Raw genomic sequence first — 19,591 nt, 5'->3', positions numbered from 1 at the left:
CTAGCCTGACATGGTGGTACACACCTTTAATCCCAGCACTCAAGAAGCAGAGAGATAGGCAGATCTCTTATGTTTTCAATTCAAGGCCAGCCTGATCTACATGAGGAGTTCCAGGATAGTGAGACCCTGTTTATATTTGGGTTATCTAGAGGAAAAAATGGGATTTCTTAGAATGCCTTACAGGCTGTGGTCCAACTAGACCAACAATGTTTGTCAGCCAATGAAAGGTCTAAGAGGCCAGGTATGGTGGCACACACCTTTAATCCCAGCACTCGGGAGGCAGAGACAGGCGGATTTCTGAGTTTGAGGACAGCCTGGTCTACAAAATGAGTTCCAGGACAGCCAGGGCTATACAGAGAAACCCTGTCTCAGAAAAAACAAACAAACAAAAAGGTCTAAGAATCCAGTAGTTGTTGGTCTCGGTTGGTCTTCAGTAAACATTAGATTCCTGAAGAAGTAGGCTCTAATGCCAGGTGAAGGAATGGATTTGACAGTGAACAAGAGCAAGCAGGTAAAGAATAAGAGCTTCCTTCTTCTACGTCCTTTATATAAGCAGCCATCAGAAGCTCTGTGCAGTGGTGAATTAGTTAAACCACTTTGGCTCCCAGCGGGTTGCTCTTCCAGCCACCAGTCAGAACCCTCTGGATTAGAGAATGAAAGACATACACACACAGGCTAATTTTGATATATGCCTTGACTGGCCAATGGCTGGGCATTTCTAATCCTCCCCATAGCTAACAAAACAAACCCCCTCCAGTATTCCTGAGTTAATATCTTTTAAAGTCTATATTTCATCTCTGCTAGCCCAGACCCAACTGGGAAGTGGCCTCTAGGTCAAACAAAACCTTGGGTTTTGTTTGTTTTGTTTTTGTTTTTTAAAGTGGGAAGTCACTTAAAGTGATTTAATTAGGAAAAAAAAGTTCCTCACAGGTGTACTCAAGTCACTTGGGTTTTAGTTGATTAAAGATGTAGCCAAGTTGGCAACCAAGAGTAACCATCAGGCTGACACTAAAAATGTATAACAATGAAAGGTTTTTAAAATGAAAGAAAAGAAACTGTTTTAAGAGAAAGTGAAACATTTCATCTTTCTGGAAGTAAGCAACTCAAAGGCTTCAGGAAGTCCCTGAAACTGATCAGATTCTCGAGGTTCTTCCTTCCCCAAACTTATATAAGTAGTAAGGACAGCTAAGAGATAATCTCAGACTAAAGGAGGGGCTAGGAAGATGCTCAGCAGTTAAGAGCATTTTCTGCTCTTACAAAAGACATGGTTTTGGTACCTAGCACCTACATGGCAGCTTACAGAGCACCTGTACCTCCAGTTCCAGGGCTTCTCATGTCCTCTTCTGAATTCCAGGAGCTCCTGCAACCCACATAGTGCATATACATGCACCCAGGCACACACAAATCTAGTAAATTAAAGACCATGAGCTAGGCATGGTGACACATGCCTTTAATCCCTGCACTTGGGATTCAGAGGCAAGAGGATCTCTGGGTTCCAGGCCAGCCTAGTCTACATAGTGAGCTCCAGGACAGCCAGGGCTACATAGAGAAGCCCTGCCTTTTTTTTTTTTTTTTTTTTTTTTTTTTTTTTTTTGGTTTTTGGAGACAGGGTTTCTCTGTGTAGCCCTGGCTGTCCTGGAACTCACTCTGTAGACCAGGCTGGCCTCAAACTCAGAAATCCACCTGCCTTTGCCTCCTGAGTGCTGGGATTAAAGGTGTGTGCCACCACTGCCCGGCTGGGGTGGGCATTTCATGATGCAGCTGTCTCTTGAGTTATTTCTGCTTCTGTGAGTAACCTTACTCCTTTGAGTAACCCCAATAAAACTCATTGATTTACAAAGTTGGATGTTGGTGGCATCCTTATTTTGGTCTGTCACCTGTTCCTTATCTGGAGGGAGTATATATTTCTTGTTATCTCCAAAGAAATGGTGTCACACGATACACACATGCATGAACTCACACATGGAAACATATAGAAGAAAAGAGGAGAAATGGCAGCAACAAATAAACCCAGAGTGTTGGGTGATATAGTAGACAAAATTTTAATCTTCACTCAAGTGGGAACTCCTCGAACGGCTAACAGCACTGCTGATGTTTCATGGGAAAGCCTTTTTCAAGGCGGGGTGCTATCCTGATACACATATGTGGAGCCCTGCCAACCTCCAGCCCACCTCAGTTGTGACAGACAAAGATTCCCATAGACATCTTTGCTCAATACCTGAGATGGGAAGATTATAACCAGTGTAAAGCCACTGCCCAAAGAAGATAGAACAACTGGAAGGCTGAGCTTGGGTGCCCTGGTCAAGACAGGTAAGCTCCTCTCTCCTCTGGCCTTGGCTTTCTTTGTAGCTACGCTAAAGTGAGACTCTCAGTCCAATAGCCTCAGCCTCCCTAGTGCTGCAATCACATGCTTGCTAGGGACAGAACCAAAGCCTGGTGCAGGGCACCTTCACTCTGTGCTTCTACTGTGTAAGCGAGAACTTTCTCCTTGGGAGAATTAGGATAAGGATAGTCCTACTCCACTGTTTACACACACGAAGTTTTGTGCCAATTAAGATGCTTTGAATTTTTAAAAAAGATTTATTTTTTTATATATATCTTTTTTTAGATTTATTTATTTATTTATTATATGTAAGTAAACTGTAGCTGTCTTCAGATATTCCAGAAGAGGGCATCAGATCTCATTATGGATGGTTGTGAGCCACCATGTGGTTGCTGGGATTTGAACTCAGGACCTTCAGAAGAGCAGTGGGTGCTCTTAACCGCTGAGCCATCTTGCCAGCCCAAGATTTTTTTTTTGTATGTATGTATGTGTATCATGTTTATGCTTCTTGCCTGTAGAGGCCAAGAGAGACTAACAGATCTCCTAGAAATGGAGTTATAGACAACTGTGAGCCACTATGTGGATGCTGAGAACTGCACCCCAGATCCTCTGAAAGAGCACTAAGTGCTCTTAACTGCTAAGCCATCTCTCCAGTCATCAGAAAGGGTGTTTCATAAGGCAGGAGGCTGGGAACAATTTAGGTTCGCCCATTCTAGTCACCCATTCCTGAGACTAGAAAGATGAAATAATGGTTGGAAATACAGCTGAGTGGTATGCACTTGCCTAGTGTATATAGCATCCTAGGTTCAGCACAGAAAGAAAACAATCCAAACAGGGATAGAGAGATAGCTCATTGGCAAAGAGCATGTCTTGCTCCTCTGGTAGGCCAGGGTTTAATTCCCAGGACCTACACTCACCACCTGTGAAGCCAGCTCCAGGGATCAGATGCCCTCTCTTCTGGACTCTGTGGGCACCTGCACAACCATATGCATGATTAACAATAATAGAAGTAAGTCTTTAAAAACAAACAGCAACAAACCCACAGACAGCTGGCAGTATAATCATTGGGTAGGAGAGAGATGGCTTAGTAGTTAAGAGCACTTACTTGCTCTAGCAAAAGGACCCATGGTGGCCTGTGACTCCAGCTCCAGAGGATCCAGCACCCTCTTCAGGCCTTCTATCATATGCACATGGTAGTCACTCGCACCCACACATACATATACACTACACACAGCATTTAAGAGTGAGCTCACTTTTAGAGTAAGATGTTCTTGGGACAATAAATAAAAAGACACAGAACAAAAGGCTGTCTGTGGGGCACATGTTAATCTTAACACTCAGGAGGATGAGTCAGGCAGATCTCTCTGAATGTTGTAGCCTTGGCTGTCCTGGAAAACTATCTCTGTAGACCAGGCTGGCCTTGAACTCAGAAATCCAGCGGCCTTTGCCTCCTGGGACTAAAGGCATGTACCTGGTTCTAAATAGACTCTTTCAAAAAAAAAAAAAAAAAGAGAAAGAAAGAAAGAAAGAGAAAAGGAGGAGGAGGAAGAAAGAGAAGGGGGGCATCAGGATGTGAGTAGCTTGCACTGCCACTTGAGGCCATGGTGAAGTCTAGGCTTGTGCTGCCACTGAAGGCCATATCTGGGTCTATGGCTATGTGGTAGCAGGAGTCTGTGCTGATGTCAATGGCCTATGTCACCACTAATGGCCATGCAGATATCCCTGATCTGGATTTCCAAATGGGACTTTGTTGATATCCAAGGGTTGTGCAGAGCTGGCTCTGCCCCTCACTGGCTGGGGCACTCAGGAGAGCTGGCCCTGCACTGTGCCTGGGCAGCACAGTAAAACTGACCCTCATGGTGAAGGTGTGAGTGAGTTGGCCCCTAGGTCACAAGAGCCAGAAAGCCAGCCCCACACCTTGCTGGCTAAGACAGTGGGTGAGGCACAGCCTCACAGTGCTGAGGAGCTCATCCTATTGGTATTGGTGTGGGAGAGCTGGTGGGCTGACCAACTCAGCTACCTCCCAGGCCCAGATCCAGGGTTTTGAGTTGGCCCACCCCAACATCTACCTCATCCATGAACTACTAGAGCATGTGAAAGGGCCAGTCCTAAAGATCCAAAGCTGCAGGATCTCCAAGACACAGGGCAGCAACAACACCCAAGAGAGTCAGGCTAAACATCCAGACCAGTGACTCATCACAATGAACATTTGCAAAATGTGTGGACAGAGGGGTACACTGTGGGACGCACTGGGATACTACAGCTTCCATGACAAGATTTTTGTTTGTTTTATATCTTAAAATTTATTTTTGTAATTTTTGTTTTCTTCTGGGGAATTGCAAGGGAAGAGGGAAGTTATGAAGGGGTGGGGAGTTGAGTGGGTTTGGGGTATATGATGTGAAATTCACAAATAGTAAAAAGTAAAACAGAAGGAGAAGAAGAGGGAGAGGAAGAAGAAGAGGAGGAGGAGGAGGAGGAGGAAGCAGCAACAGCATCGGAAGCAATGGGTTAAAGTTGCTGCCAAGCTTGTCACCCTAAATTCAATCCCTGTGGCAGGTGTGTGCCCATACATACACATACACAAATAATAAATGTTACAAACATTCCTTTATCTTGGAGAGTGGGTTCAAACATGCTTCAGCACATGTGTGGAGATCAGAGATCAATTTGTAGGAATCAGTTTTCTTCTTCCACCATATGGGTCCATGGAATTGAATTCAGGGAGTCAGGCTTGGCAGAGAGCCCCCTCACCCACTGAGCCAACTCCTCAGCCCCATATGAATGTTTTTAAAGAGGAAACAAGACCACTAGGCAGAATACCGAGCCCCTGGTGCAAGCTACAAAATAGCATGTGATTGAGCCTCCTGGACAGGAAAAGCCTGTAGACCTTAACCAGATGCAACTGTGTTCCCTGAGGTTTATAAAGAGGCAGCTGGACGCCACTGAAATTAAGACAAGAAACCGACTGACATTGATGTTCCCTGTTATACAGCCCTAGGTCAGGCTGGAACTCACAATTTTGCCTCAGTCTCCTAGACTACTCGGTGACAGGCAAGTGCTTTTACACTGGGTCTAGAAAGGAAATCAAAACCCCTCTCCTCATGTGCAGATGAGTCAGGAAGTTGGCTGGCTCTTGGTACACTGGGGTTCACGAAGACTGGGCTAGAGGTGTGGCTAAAGTATATGGTGCTGGTCTTACAGACGCCAAACGTTCTAGTGCCAGCATCTCAAAAACCAGGTCTAATGAAGAGTCTGAATTCCAGCGCTGTCGAGGTGGAGAAAGGCAGATTTGGAGTTTATGACCATCTTTGGCTGTATAATGAATCTGAGGCCAGCCTGGGCTACGTGAGGCCGAAGTAGGGGATGTAAACCAGACAGTCTCTCCGGGTGATAATTCATCACAGAAGGCAGAGCATTTTGTTAATTATATAATGAGGCACAAGACTGAGATATAGGCTGGTTCCTATGATGAACATCACAGACTTCAGGATCAAACAATAATTGGGGCTGGGGATGAGTTAGCTCACTGGTAGAGCTCCTGGGATCATGGCTAATTGGTAGAGCCCCGCATAGCACCCATGAGAGCCTGGGTTGCATCCGGTCACTGCGAATGTGTCTGCATGTAGACATAAGATATTCCAGGGATAAGATCTGCCCATAAAAACTTAATGACTAGGCTGGAGAGATGGCTCAGCCGTTAAAAGCACTGACTGCTCTTCCAGAGGTCCTGAGTTCAATTCCCAGCAACCACATAGAAACATCTGTAATGGCTATGGATCTGATGCCCTCTTCTAAAGACAGTGACAGAGTATTCATATAAATAAATACCTCTTTAAAAAAACAAAATTTAATGACTAAGATTCGGGCTGGTATGGTTGTCACTGTTGTTGTCACACAACTACATGGAGCTGAGGCAGGAGCTGAGGAGTTTGGAATAGGCATGGACAGTATAGTGAGACTCTGTCTCCAGAGTAGGTAATTTCTGAACGCACTGCACTGCTATCAGCACCTTAGAGGGGGATTTACAAAGAAAAGGACTAGTTAGAGTAAAGCCCAACAGAAGACGAGGGAGGTGCTTTGATGGGTAAAGGGCTTGCTATGCAAGTATGAGACTCAGCGTCTTGGTCCCCAGAACCTATGGAAACACCAGTAGGCATGGCAGCCATCTGGAATGCCAGTACTCAGGGACTGGAGACCAGGTCACCAGAGCAAGCTGCCTAACAAGACTAGCAGCAATATTGGTGAGCTCTGGATTCAACGAGAGATCCTAAGTCAATGAGTAAGGTAAAGGACAATTGTGGAAGACCCCTGAGGTCAACCTGGAGACTTAAATGCATGCACACACACGTTTATCACATGCATGATGCCTCCATGCGTGCATACAAACCGCATACAAACTTCACACATGTAATAGAAATGCACACATATGTGTAGGTTCATAACTCCTGCACTGTTAGGGACACTAAAGGATCACTGCCTAGCTTCAGGTTCAGTGAGAGATCCTATCTCAGAGGAGTAAGGCAGGGAGTTAAAGAGCACCTAGTATCTTCCTCTCACCTTTTAGGGTGTGCTAGCCCTGAACTTTTAGCAGTTGGAAGACTGAGGCAGAGGGATCAAAAATTTAAGGCTAATTAAAATTATCATTGTGTATGCATATTAATATAACCTTTTGTACAGTTAACAGGATATATATTACATATTATATATGACATTTATATATGTTAACAATAAAATTATCATAGTGTATGCATATTGATTATTATAATTGCTATCATAATTACTTCTACTTGTCTATGGTGTTCTATGTGTTGCTCTTTATTTCCACAGAGTTATTAAACTTGAGAGCAGAGAAAAAAATTAAGGCTAGCCTGAGCTAATATGGGGAGACTTTTTGTTGAAAATCTAAAAAATAAATAATAAAGCAACCATCAAAACTCCAAACAAACAAAGGGAAAGCTAGGTGTGGACTCTGGGAGATGCATGGGTTCTGACACGGCTGCATATGCCAGCTATGTCTGCTTTGGCTGCAGAAAGGCCGAGCTTGGCTGGCAGGGAGCTAAGGAAGTGAGTTGGTGCTGCTCGCTCTAAAACACAAAATGAGGCAGCATAGCACAAACCTAAAAGGGTACAGACAGGATTTAATCACACAACGCTTGATCCAAGTTACAACTGCATCTACAGACTTAGGGACAGACAAAGCCGTGCGTCTGGACTGGTGCTGGGTAGAGTGGAGCATTTACTACTGAGAACAAAGCTCTAGAGTCTAACCCTAGTGCTGGGGAGAAAGGCTGGGACAGCCTGGAGACCAATCAGGACCTGGAGCATGGGGACAACATTGATGAGGGGGTCTGTGGGTCAGAAAAGAAGATTCTAGCTGGGAGGAGTAGAGAGCACATGAATCATTCAAAGGACCAGGAATTCCAGCTCATCCTCAGCTACATAGCAGGTTCTGGGCTAGCCTGGGCTAGTCGGGGTTAGCCTGGGCCACAGAGGACCTTGTGTGCCAGGGAAAGGCATTTCTGAAGCTGTGCTGTGTGGTTTAGTAGGCTTGGCTGTACATGGCTGATAGAAGCAAGAAAGAGCAACGGGCTGGCTCAGGGCTGGCTCTAGTTTCCACCCCAACACAACAAAGAGAAATAAAGGGAAGTCAAGCCAGTTGGACTCTGTGGCAGCATGCCTCAAGGCTACTGTGGGTTGTTGGGTGAGAATCTATCACAAAATGAATAAAGGAGATGAGAATTCAGTTCTCAGCATCCACATCACGTGAGTCACAACCACCCAGAACTCCAGCTTCAGGGAATCTATCATTCTTTCAGTTTCCAAGGGCATCTGCACTCACGTGTACAAACTCACACAGACACACACATACACATAATTGAAAATAAAATCTTTAAAAAAAAAAAAAAAGTCTTGGGGCTGGAGAGATGGACCAGCAGTTAAGAGGTCCTGATGCATGCCTTTAATCCCAGTACCTAGGAGAGGGAGCCAGGCAAAATTCTGTGAGTTCAAGGACCAGCCAGGGTTACCTAGTGAGACTTTATCTCAAAATAAATATTTATGGAATTGAGGAAATGGCTCAGTGATTAAGAGCACTTGCTGCGGGGCTGGAGAGATGGCTCAGTGGGTAAGAGCACCCGACTGCTCTTCCAAAGGTCCAGAGTTCAAATCCCAGCAACCACATGGTGGCTCACAACCACCACATGGTGGCTCACAACCATCTATAACGAGATCTGGCGCCCTCTTCTGGAGTGTCTGAAGACAGCTACAGTGTACTTACATATAATAAATAAATAAATCTTTAAAAAAAAAAAAAAGAGCACTTGCTGCTTTTGCAGAGGACTTGGGTTGAGCTCTCAGACCCACAAGGGTTATCTGTAATTTCCGGGGAACCTGATGCCATCTTCTGGCCTTTTCAGGTACTGCACACACATGATGCACATACATACAGGCTAGGGCCAGAAAAATGGCCTCCGCTGTAAAAAGATAACTCACAACCAAAAATACATACAGGCAGACACACCCATGTATAGAAAAATAAAACATGAAAAAGATAGCGTGCACATGGCATGCACAGATAATCCCAGAACAATGGAGGGTAGGCAGGAGGATCGTGAGTTCTAGAGCACTTTGGAGTACATTGCAATAGCAGAACAAAAAATAATAGGAAGTTTAGAGAAACAACAAACTGAGAAGGAAATATCCATAATTCATTTCCTCAACAACTGATAAACCACCTTAATATGAATAAGAAGAGATCAATGAAGGGGTGGTGGCAACAGAGGAGGAACTGGTGAACGTGCTGAGCCCTGGAGCTGTGCTGCCTGGCTGTGGCACAGGGAGTACATACAAGCTTTCTCCTCAGGGCCTATGGGAGGTCAGGCTGGCCAACAGCCAACACTTGCTATGCTCTCTGCTGATAAGGCTATAAGCAAACAGTTTTAATCCATTATGTGAGTGTGTGTTGATTTAGCCCTGAAAGGGGAGATCTGACAGCATCCCAACAATGAATGCCAGAAACCCTGGGGAAACTCACGCTCAGACACGCGTGTGTTTGTGTGAAGTGGTGTTGCTCCGGGTGGTGTAGCATGGTGCTTCCAGTGACATTTTATGAGAGAATATGCATGGGCTCATCTCTCCCTGGGACTGGCTTAACCAAAGCACCTGGAAACACTCTGCGGCCCTGAACAGCAACAAGCAACGAAGGGAGTACGTTCAGAGGCACATACTGCTCCAGGCACACCCCCTGGCTCTGCACAGAGGCCAGAACTGTATTACACCAGGCTGCTGCTCTGCCACCGGATGGTGGCCACGGCCATTTGTACTGTAATAATTTTCTTGCAAAAGATTTATTTTTTAATTATGTATATGTGTGTGCATCTGCGTGTGTGCATGTTTCTGTGTCTGTGTACTTGTGTCTCTGCCTGTGAATTTGTGTCTCTATGTGTGTCTATGTTTTTGTGTCTCTCTGTGTGTGGTTTGTGTGTGTCTATGTCAGGGTATGTATGGCTATTTGTTTCTGTGTTTCTGTGTGTCTGTGTCTGTATCTGTATATGTCTGTGTCAGGACGTCTATGGGTATCTGTGTGTGTGTATCTGTGAGCCTGTATGTGTCTCTGTGTGCCTGTATGTATCTCTTTGTGTGTCTATGTTTGGTGTGTCTGTGTATGTATAACCATAGGTCTATGTGATTACGTGTGTGTCTGTATGTGTCTGTGTGTGTGTGTGACTGCATGTCTCTGTGTGTGTGTATCCGTATGTCTGTGTGACTGCATGTCTCTGTGCACCTATAGTTGTTGGAAACCAGGCTTGGGTGTGATTCTCCCTCTCCCTGTTCCTTGAGGGATGGTTTCTTACTCTCCATTTGCAGGCTAGCTTCTCAAGATTCCAGGACTCTTCCTGTCTCTACCTTCCATCTCGCTGTGAGATTGCTGGGGTTACAATCACACTCTGCACCCAGCTTTTACAGAGGTCCTGAAGACCTGAGTTCAGATGTTCATGCTTGTATGACAACCACTTTATCCACTAGCCCCAGCCCTTGGGGCCAGGGACTCTAGCTGGACATGTAGCCCCTGGATTGGCTAGACTGGGTTTCCTGTGAGCCCCCGTGGGTTCTGGAGTCTCTGCTTCCTTAATGCTGGGATCACAGATGAGCACCACTGTTTTTATTCGACTGTGGGAAGAGACTTGGGGCTTCATGCTTGCAAGGCAAGGGCTTTACCAACTGTCTCCACAGCCCTTTTGGGTTTTCTTTTGGAGTTTTGAGACAAAGTCTTATGCAGCCCAGGCTGGCCTCAAATACACTGTGCAGCTGAGGATGACCTTGGCCCCCTGATCTTGTGCCATATCCCAAGAGTTGAGGTTACAGGCATTGTGACCTGACTCCCCTCTCTGTCTTTTATTAAGGCTCTGTCACTGGACTGGGGTTCTAGGAAGACAACATAGCATGATCTCTCTTCAAGATCCTTATCACATCTGCAAAGTGTCTATTTCCAAATAAGATCTCATCCCTGGTCCCAGGCACCAGGACCGAGCATATCTCTTCCTGGATGCTAGGCACTTCATAGCACACCCCCCCATCCCAAGCTCCACTGGCCCCTGAAGCAAACACACACATTGCCAACATCTTTGTTTCAGAGAAACTGCAATGCAGGCATACAACAACCAGGATTATATCTCAGCTGGGTGGGCTCAGATTTCAGATTCTTTGTAAAGCACAAAAGAGATGCCTGAATGGGTCAGCCAGCCAGTCAGACCCCAAGGGACCTGCTCCTGTCTGTCAACAGGCTCCTGATGTCTGATGACCAGACATCAGGATGTGGGGGAGAAAATGGCAAAAGGTTGCACTCCATGAGCTGCACTGGCAAAGGGGCAGCTAGCAGATTAGTCATCAGTCCTTTCCAGACAGTACAGTGTGACTCCTGAGATAGCCACGGGAGCGGGAAAGGACAAAGGGGCACAGCTGACCAAAGAGCAGGTGACAATGATGTGCTCCTCCAAGCCTCCCTGTTATGGAGATGAGAAATCGGGGCACAGAGGTCAAGTGACTCCCTTACATTCACACAACATGAAAGCAGGCAGAGCTGAGATGCAAATCCAGGTCCACCCATCAGCAAAGCCTTGGTTTTCTTTTGATGTAGAGTTTCACTATGTAGTCCAGGCTGGCTGGGAACTTACTACAGAGCCTAGGCTGATTGCAACTTGGGGCAATCCTCCTGTCTCAGCTTCCTGAGTACTGGAATTAGGTGGAGAACACTGCTTGCACGTGTGTGTGTGTGTTTACTTAGTTTTAATCTTATTGCCATTTCCTTTTGTTCGCATGTATGTGCACGTGTGATGTGTGTGCATGGCTTCCTCCATCTTACTCTTTGAGAATGGAACCTCTCACTGAATCTGGATGGCGTTCGTTCAGCTGGCTTGTGAGCTCCAGGATTCTGCTCCTTCCTCCGTCACACCCCCACCCCTGCCCCACAGCACCGATGCTAGGGGTCAGGCAATCCCACTAAACATGGCTCTTAAGAGGCTTCCAGGGTGGAACTCGGGTCCTTTACCAACTGAATCGCCTCCTAGCAGCTTTGTTCTTAGTTTTTAGATTCAGAAGAAAATGACATAAAACTTTCTCTGTAGCCCTAGATTCCACCTGACCAGTTGTGATCAGCACCGAGCTACACTCTTAGTCCACACTGACCAGTGTAAAGAATTCCATTCAGGGACCAGGGCATGGCTCATCGATAGAGTGTCACCTAGCAGTGGGAAGCATGAGTTGGATCATCTCCACTGCTTATGTAGGGTAGGGCCAGGGAGCTAGCTTAGCGGGCGAGGGTATTTGCTAGCAAGTCTGAAACCCTGGGTTTGACCCACTTCATAAAAGGAGAGAATTGAATCCTGCAAGTTGTTCTCTGATCCCCATATGTACACAAACATAATAAATGAATGTGGTGATGATGGTGGTGGTGGTGATGGTGATGGTGGTGGTGATGATGATGGTGGTGGTGGTGATGGTGATGGTGGTGGTGATGATGATGATGGTGGTGGTGGTGATGGTGGTGGTGATGATGATGATGGTGGTGGTGGTGATGGTGATGGTGGTGGTGATGATGATGATGGTGGTGGTGGTGATGGTGGTGATGATGGTGGTGGTGGTGGTGATGGTGGTAATGACGACGATGACCACAAAAGGTTGCGATGGCGCATGCCTAGGTGAAAGAATGATGATCGGGAGTTCAGTCAATCTCAGCTGCATAGTGAATTTGAGGGACACATGAGACCCTGAGATGAACATATATACACGTATGCCTACATATATGCTGGCAGGTAATGGTGTTTGCTGCCAAGCTTGAAGACTCAAGTTTGATCCCAAGACCCCCATAATGGAAGGGGAGAACTGAGTCCTAAGTCTCAGGTGGTCTCTGACCTCACACTCATGCCACAGGACCAACACAAGAACACATTTAAAAAGACAAAAAACAAAAACCAACGTTAAGCCTGGAGTGTAGCTCAGAGGTTAAGAACACAGGCTGCTCTTCCCAAGGTCCCAGTTCAGCAGCAGCGTGGCAGCTCACAACTGTCTGTAACTCCAGTCTGAGGGATCCACACCGCATACAGACATACATACAGGCAAAACACCAATGCACATAAAATAAAAATGGATCATTAAAAAAGAATTAAACCAGTCTATTAAACCACAGTCCAGTGAACAAGACCAGCCGCTCACAAACCCGTGTCTGCAGGCTGTGCTGTGGCTCTGTGCCACGCCCTTTCCAAACGTGCCTGGGGCCCTGGGTTCATCTCCGGGGCTTCAAAACACTAGAAATCTATTAATGGAAAACAGAGACATAATGAGAAAGTGAAGAGGTCGGCCATCTCTGGAGGAGGGGAGAATGGTGACCAGAAGGACTCGGCGAGAACCCCGGCACTCATCCTGTGTCTGGCCTGAGGAGCAGTGACTGGGTAACCTATTTACACACAGGCTTTACTCACAGAGGATAATAAGGTCAGTGGATAAGAGTGTTTGCTGCAAAAATAGGAGGACCTGAGTTCAAATCCCCAGAGCCCACATTAAAAAGCCAGGTGTGGCCTCACTGCTGTGGAGTTGAAAACAACCAGACCAATTTGCTTGCCGCTTGTGGGTCGTCTGCCTAGCTCCAGGTTTGCTGAGAGACCCCCGTCTCAAGAGTACAAGGTAGAGCGTTATAGCACAGGATGGCCCATGTCCTCTGACCTCTGTGCATACCCGTGCTACCCCGATCCCCACACCACACATGCATCCGTTACATAGGTGTCACACTCACCCACAGCACACACATGCTTTATGAACACAGACACATTTTTTTATATGACCATACTTGTGCCCGTGGGCTTTCCTTTCTCATATTGCCTTGCGGTGCAATGTGAAAACGGTTAATGTTTCAGGAATCTGACAGCTGGAGAGGTGGCTCAGCAGTTAAGAGCACTGCTTGTTCTTCCAGAGGACTTAGGTTTGATTTCCAGCAACCACATGACAGTTAAAAACTGTCTGCAACTCCTGTTTCAGGGGACCTGACACTCTTCTCTGCCACCTCCCACTACAGCACTGCAGGTACAGATATATGTGCTAATCAGACATCCATGCGCATCAGATCAAATGAAATACAAAGATGGGGCTGGCTGGAGAGGTGGCTCAGCGGTTGAGAGCAGGTGTTGCTCTTCCAGAGGACTTGGGTTCTCAGTGCCCACATGGAACTCACGATTCCTGTAACTCCAGTTCTGACCTCTTCAGATACCAGGCACTCCGTGGTACACAGACAGACAGACAAGAAAAACACTCATGCACATAAACTAAATCTAAAAGAATTTTTTAAGAAAAAGAAATTTTAAAAGAAAGAATTTGAGGATATCGAGTTGACATCTCATTGAAAGGTTGAACTCAGGTGGTGGCGGCGGCAGCAGCAGCAGCAGCAGCAGCAGCAGCAGCAGCAGCACATTCCTTTATTCCTAGCACTGGAGAGGTGGAAGCAGGTAGGTCTCTGAGTTCATGACCAGCCTGGTTTACAGAGTGAATTCCAGGGCTACACAGAGAAACTCTGTCTGGAAAAAAACAAAACAAACAAGCAAGTAAGAAAGTTTGAAATTAGCTGTTGCAGACAAGCACTTCAGAGCAGCGCCTGGAAGCTGTTGGCTGAACTTCCCAGCTGGCTGCTGGAGGAAGCACTGTAGTTTCAACTACCAGGGGGGCTGAAGCAGGAGGAGAGCAAAATTTAGGCCAACTTAGGCTACAGAATAAGCTCAAGGTCAAACGGGCAACTCAGTGAGACCCTGTCTTGAGTAAGACAGCGGTGGCAGGGAGGGCTGGCAAGATGTCAGGGTAGATAAAGGTGCCTGCCACCAAGCCTGGGTTCAAGTCCCAGGATTCATGTGGTGGAATAAGAGAGCTGATCTCAAGCCGGGCGTGGTGGCACATGCCTTTAATTCCAGCACTCGGGAGGCAGAGGCAGGCAGATTTCTGAGTTTGAGGCCAGCCTGGTCAACAAAGTGAGTTCCAGGACAGCCAGGGCTATACAGAGAAACCCTATCTCAAAAAAACAAACAAACAAACAAACAAAAACAAAAAACAAAAACCACACACAGAAAAAAGAGAGCTGATCTCTGCAAGTTGTCCTCCAACCTCCACATGCACACCATGGCACACATCCTCATTAGATGGATGGATGGAGAGATGGATAGATAGATAGATAGATAGATTGATAGTAGATAAAATGAAATTATAAATCTCAATTTTTAAAAGAAATTTAAGTTCTTGGGATGCAGCTGTGTAAGCCCTTTCATAGCAGGTGCAGGGCCTTGAGCCTAATAATCAAGGTACATAAAATACACCTCCCTCCCTCCCCATTCTGTTCTTTCTCTTCTTTTCTTCCTCTCTCTCTCTCTCTCTCTCTCTCTGTCTCTTCTCCCATCTCTGCCCTTTTGTTGCCATAGAAAGAAAGCTAAGAAAAATAAGTGGTAGGGTGGGAGAATTCACCACAGGTTTAGGGCTTTTATTTTAAAATAATTTTTATATGTGCATAGGTGTTTTGCCTGCACGCTTGTCTGTATAACATTTGCATGTCTGGTCCTGCAGAGGCCAGAAGAGGGCGCCAGATTCCCTGGACACAGAATTACCACTGATGGTTGTGAGTTACCATGTGGGTGCTGGGAACTAAACCTAGGTCTTCTGGAAGAACATCCAGGACACATAAACTCTGAGCCATCTCTGTCTCTCCAGCCCTAAGGTCATTCCAGGCCACCCCAGAACTGCAGAGGGGCTGAGAGGCCGCACAGTGAGAAGAGCATTTTCTTCTTGTGTGGGGCCCAAGTTCTGTTCCCAGCAGCCATGTCAGCAGCACAGCCTGTAATTCGAATTCCAAGAGTTTGATGCCCACTTTTGGTCTCTACAAAAACCCACACACACTCACACAGAGACACACATACACATGCACACACACACACACACACACACACACACACAAAGACACATAAATAAATATACTTACATAATTCTAAAATAATAAACAAAATTGGACTTTTTTTTCCTTTTTGGTTTTTCGAGACAGGGTTTCTCTGTATAGCCCTGACTGTCCTGGAACTCACTCTGTAGACTCAGAAATCTGCCTGTCTCTGCCACCCAAGTGCTGGGATTACAGGCATGCGCAGCCACCACCCGGCTAAAATTGGACTTTTAAAGACAGGATCTCTGCTGGGCGGTGGTGGCACACACCTGTAAACCCAGCACTTGGGAGGCAGAGGCAGGAGGACTTCTGAGTTCAAGACCAGCCTGGTCTACAGAGTGAATTCCAGGACAGCCAGGGCTATATAGAGAAACCCTGTCTCAAAAAAACAAAACAACAAAACAACAACAACAAGAACAAAAACCCCTGTCTCAAAAATACAACAACAACAAAAAATAAAAGAAAGGAAGAAAGAAAGGAAGGAAGGAAGGAAGGGAGAGAAAGAAAGGAAGGAAGGAAGACAGGGTCTCACAATGTAACCCTGGCTGGCCTGGAACTCACTATGTAAACTAGACTGGCCCTAAACTCAGAGATCTACCTGCCTCTGCTCCTGAGTGCTGGGTGTATGTCATCATGCCTAGCAAGAATAAGATTGTTAGGGCTAGTGAGATGGCTCAAATCCCAGCAACCACATGGTGGCTCACAGCCATCTGTAACGAAATCTGATGTCCTCTTCTGGAGTGTCTGAAGACAGCTACAGTGTACTTACATTAAATAAATAAATAAATATTAAAAAAAAAAGAATAAGATTTTTAAAAGCAAAATGTGACGTTTCACACCTGAGACCTCAACACTGGGAGGGGGACCTGTGATTAGGATGTAAAATAAACAAATACATTTATTTATTTATTTATTTATTTATTTATTGTAAAAAATGTTTTTTATTGTTATTTATGTCTGTATATGTGCACATATGTATATGCATGTACATGCAGGCTCCTGATGAGGGCATCGAATTTCCTGGAGCTGGAGTTACAAGCAATTGTGTGTTGCCTGCTTTGGGTAGTGGGCACCAAACTCAGGCCATCTGGAAGAGCAGAAATCCTTATCTACTGTGCCATCTGTCCAGCTCAGAGGAGAGTTTGAGGATAGCCAGGTTAGGAGATTCTGTCTAAGAAGAAAGAAGTGGTGGCTTCCTCCTATAATCCCAAAACTTAGTAGTAGACTGAAGCAGGATACTTGCTCTGTGTGGAAGATGACAGAGAGCTGAGCCATGTCACCCTGTCTGCGTGAAAGGTTATCTCTTAGCAAGGAGATGGTAAAGGTCAGGTTGCCAACTGCCTCCCCTCTGCTCAGAAGATAACCCAGGTCAGCGGGCCGCGCTGGGAGCCAGCCTGTATAAATAGGGGATCGGAGGTGGTGCAGACAGAGCACCTGGGTCGCAGGCATCTCAGCTAATCATGGCAATGCGCGGACTGCTGCTGCTGGCTTCCTGGGCTCTCCTCGGGGCTCTGGGGCTGCAGGCCGAGGCGAGGCCGGCGCCCTACGGGGTGAAGCTCTGCGGTCGGGAGTTCATCCGCGCGGTCATCTTCACTTGCGGAGGCTCACGATGGCGCCGGGCGGACCTCTTGGCCCACGAATCTCTGGGTGAGTGCTAGTCAATCAACCTGGAACAGGTGTCCTGGTAAGCGCAAAGCCAAAACAGACTGCATGGGCCAGGCATAGTTAGTTCCAAACTCTTGGGAGGTGGTGACAGAAAAAACTCACATTTAAAGGCAGCCTGGGCTACAGGGTAGAATCCCTGCCTAGTCATATGCAGTGAAACACCTCTGCCGGCCTTTAAGCTTCCTCAGGACCAGGATAGTTCAATTGAGGTAGCTGGAAGCCAGGCATCTTGGGGTTAGAGGCAGGGGTGTGGAAATCAGAAAGCCATTAGGCTACCTTTTCCTGGCTGTGTGTAGCATGACACCACACAGAGGTGCCGCTGCCCCTGAAGTGCTCCCTTTGGGTGAGGGCACATCAGGTTTTTTATCCCAGTCTGCTGAGAGGGCGCGAAATGCTAAACACAGGGCCTGATTTCGCCACCTTCTGGCCTCTCTAGCCCCTGCTACTCCCTGCAGAGACCATTCCTGGTGAAATGGTAGACACAGTGGGTGAGACCTTGCAGAATTCTTTAACAGGGCACTGTTTAGTGTGTCTGGAGCAGCAGGAGGCCAATCAGGAGAGTGCAGCTCCTTAGAGGCAAGACAAATGAGGTGACACAGTGGGCTTGGGAGACTGTGACTAGAATCCCAACACTCTGGGAAGCTGAGGCAGGGTGGTCATGAACTCAAGGACAGCCTAAGACCCCGTCTCAAAAAAAAAAATTCGCAAAACCAAAAAATGGGGTGGAGGAGGAGGAAGATGATGATGAAAGAGAGGTGTGTGGGTGAATGATGGACAGACAGATGGATGATGGATGCATGCGCAGGTAGGAATGTGCCTGCCTCAAAACAGTAGCTCTATGGCCAAATGGCTGTGTCCTCACACAAGCCTGATGAGGAGCCAGGGTCCCAGTTAGTAAGTAGGTGTCAATAGCAGCAAACTCAGCAGCGGTCACTGCGAGGCTGGAAGAAGTGAATTCGGTAAAGCAAACAAGACGGTCAAGAGATGATCCGTGTTCACTTGAGTGCTCCTCATGTATCCCATAGTATTGTGTATTGTGCTTTTGCTGGCATCCAGTCTGATATTCCTGACAAAGCAAAAAAAAAAAAAAAAAAAGTAGAAGTTATTATTATCTCCCCTCCCCCTCCTCCTCCCCTGCTTTGTGGAAAAGAAAACTGAGCCTAGGAGGGAGACAGAAGTAATCTCATTTACTATTCTGATTTAGGGAGCCTAGCTCCCAAATGCATATTTCCATCTACTCCGTCCACATTAAATAAAGAATCGCATGGACTCTGTGACAGGAAAGTCCGGCTTAGCACTGAAACTGACAACAGAGCCAGCATTTGAACCCTCGAGGGGATGAAATCAAACTCAGAACCGCAATCTTGATCCTCCAGACTGGAGATGTAAGCGGGCTGAGCTCTGATTCTTCCTCTTTGCTTTTGCAGGGGACTTCTTCGCTGATGGAGAAGCCAATACAGACCACCTGGCCAGCGAGCTGGATGAAGCGGTGGGCTCCAGCGAGTGGCTGGCCCTAACCAAATCCCCCCAGGCTTTCTATGGTGGTCGAGCCACCTGGCAAGGGTCACCTGGAGTGGTTCGGGGCAGCAGAGATGTGTTGGCTGGCCTTTCCAGCAGTTGCTGCGAGTGGGGCTGTAGCAAGAGCCAAATTAGCAGCTTGTGCTAGGATCAGGGTTGAGCGATGGAGAAACGGGCCGTGCCTACAAGCTGCTGTCAGCTGTGCGATATTCAAGAGCATTCCTACAGGCGAGGCACCAAGGGGTCCACTGTCTCCTTACAGACTCTCTGCCAAGACGCACACACTACATGCCAACCTTTCCCCACCTTGCTGTCGGCCCCTCCTCTATCCAGCCAAACAGAAACTTGTTTTTCATGGCTGAGTTCTTCCGCGCCACAACCTCACCCCCAGCAGCCCAGCAGCAACCAGATGCCCATATTCTTAAACTGGCCTCACTGAGTCTCCCCCGCCCCCGCCCTCTATCCGGCCCTAATTGCCGCCACTGTCCCTGGCTAACCTGCCCCCCTCTCCTCTCTCTTCAGCCCCCCAAACAGAGCACTCTGTTGCAGACCCCAGGACTGAGGGCGCCAGGTCCTCAGTACTCAGATTTCCCCACCTCATAAAATAAAGGTTCAGTTCTGAGCAT

General features: G+C 46.9%; 1 protein-coding gene across 1 annotated transcript; it reads left to right on the top strand.

Annotated features, from left to right (window-relative positions):
• Positions 1 to 17,225: 17,225 nt before the first annotated feature.
• Rln3 (relaxin 3) lies at positions 17,226 to 19,139 on the top strand. Its single transcript, XM_021169243.1, has 2 exons — positions 17,226 to 17,429; positions 18,875 to 19,139. Exons 1-2 carry the CDS (start codon positions 17,243 to 17,245, stop codon positions 19,111 to 19,113), a joined length of 426 nt encoding a protein of 141 aa, XP_021024902.1. The 5' UTR covers positions 17,226 to 17,242; the 3' UTR covers positions 19,114 to 19,139.
• The last annotated feature ends 452 nt before the right edge of the window (positions 19,140 to 19,591 follow it).

The sequence above is a fragment of the Mus caroli genome, chromosome 8 (assembly GCF_900094665.2).
Source record: "Mus caroli chromosome 8, CAROLI_EIJ_v1.1, whole genome shotgun sequence".
Classification (NCBI taxonomy): Eukaryota; Metazoa; Chordata; class Mammalia; order Rodentia; family Muridae; genus Mus; species Mus caroli.
Note: the sequence above shows the minus strand (reverse complement) of the source record. Positions and strands in the feature narration are given on the sequence as shown.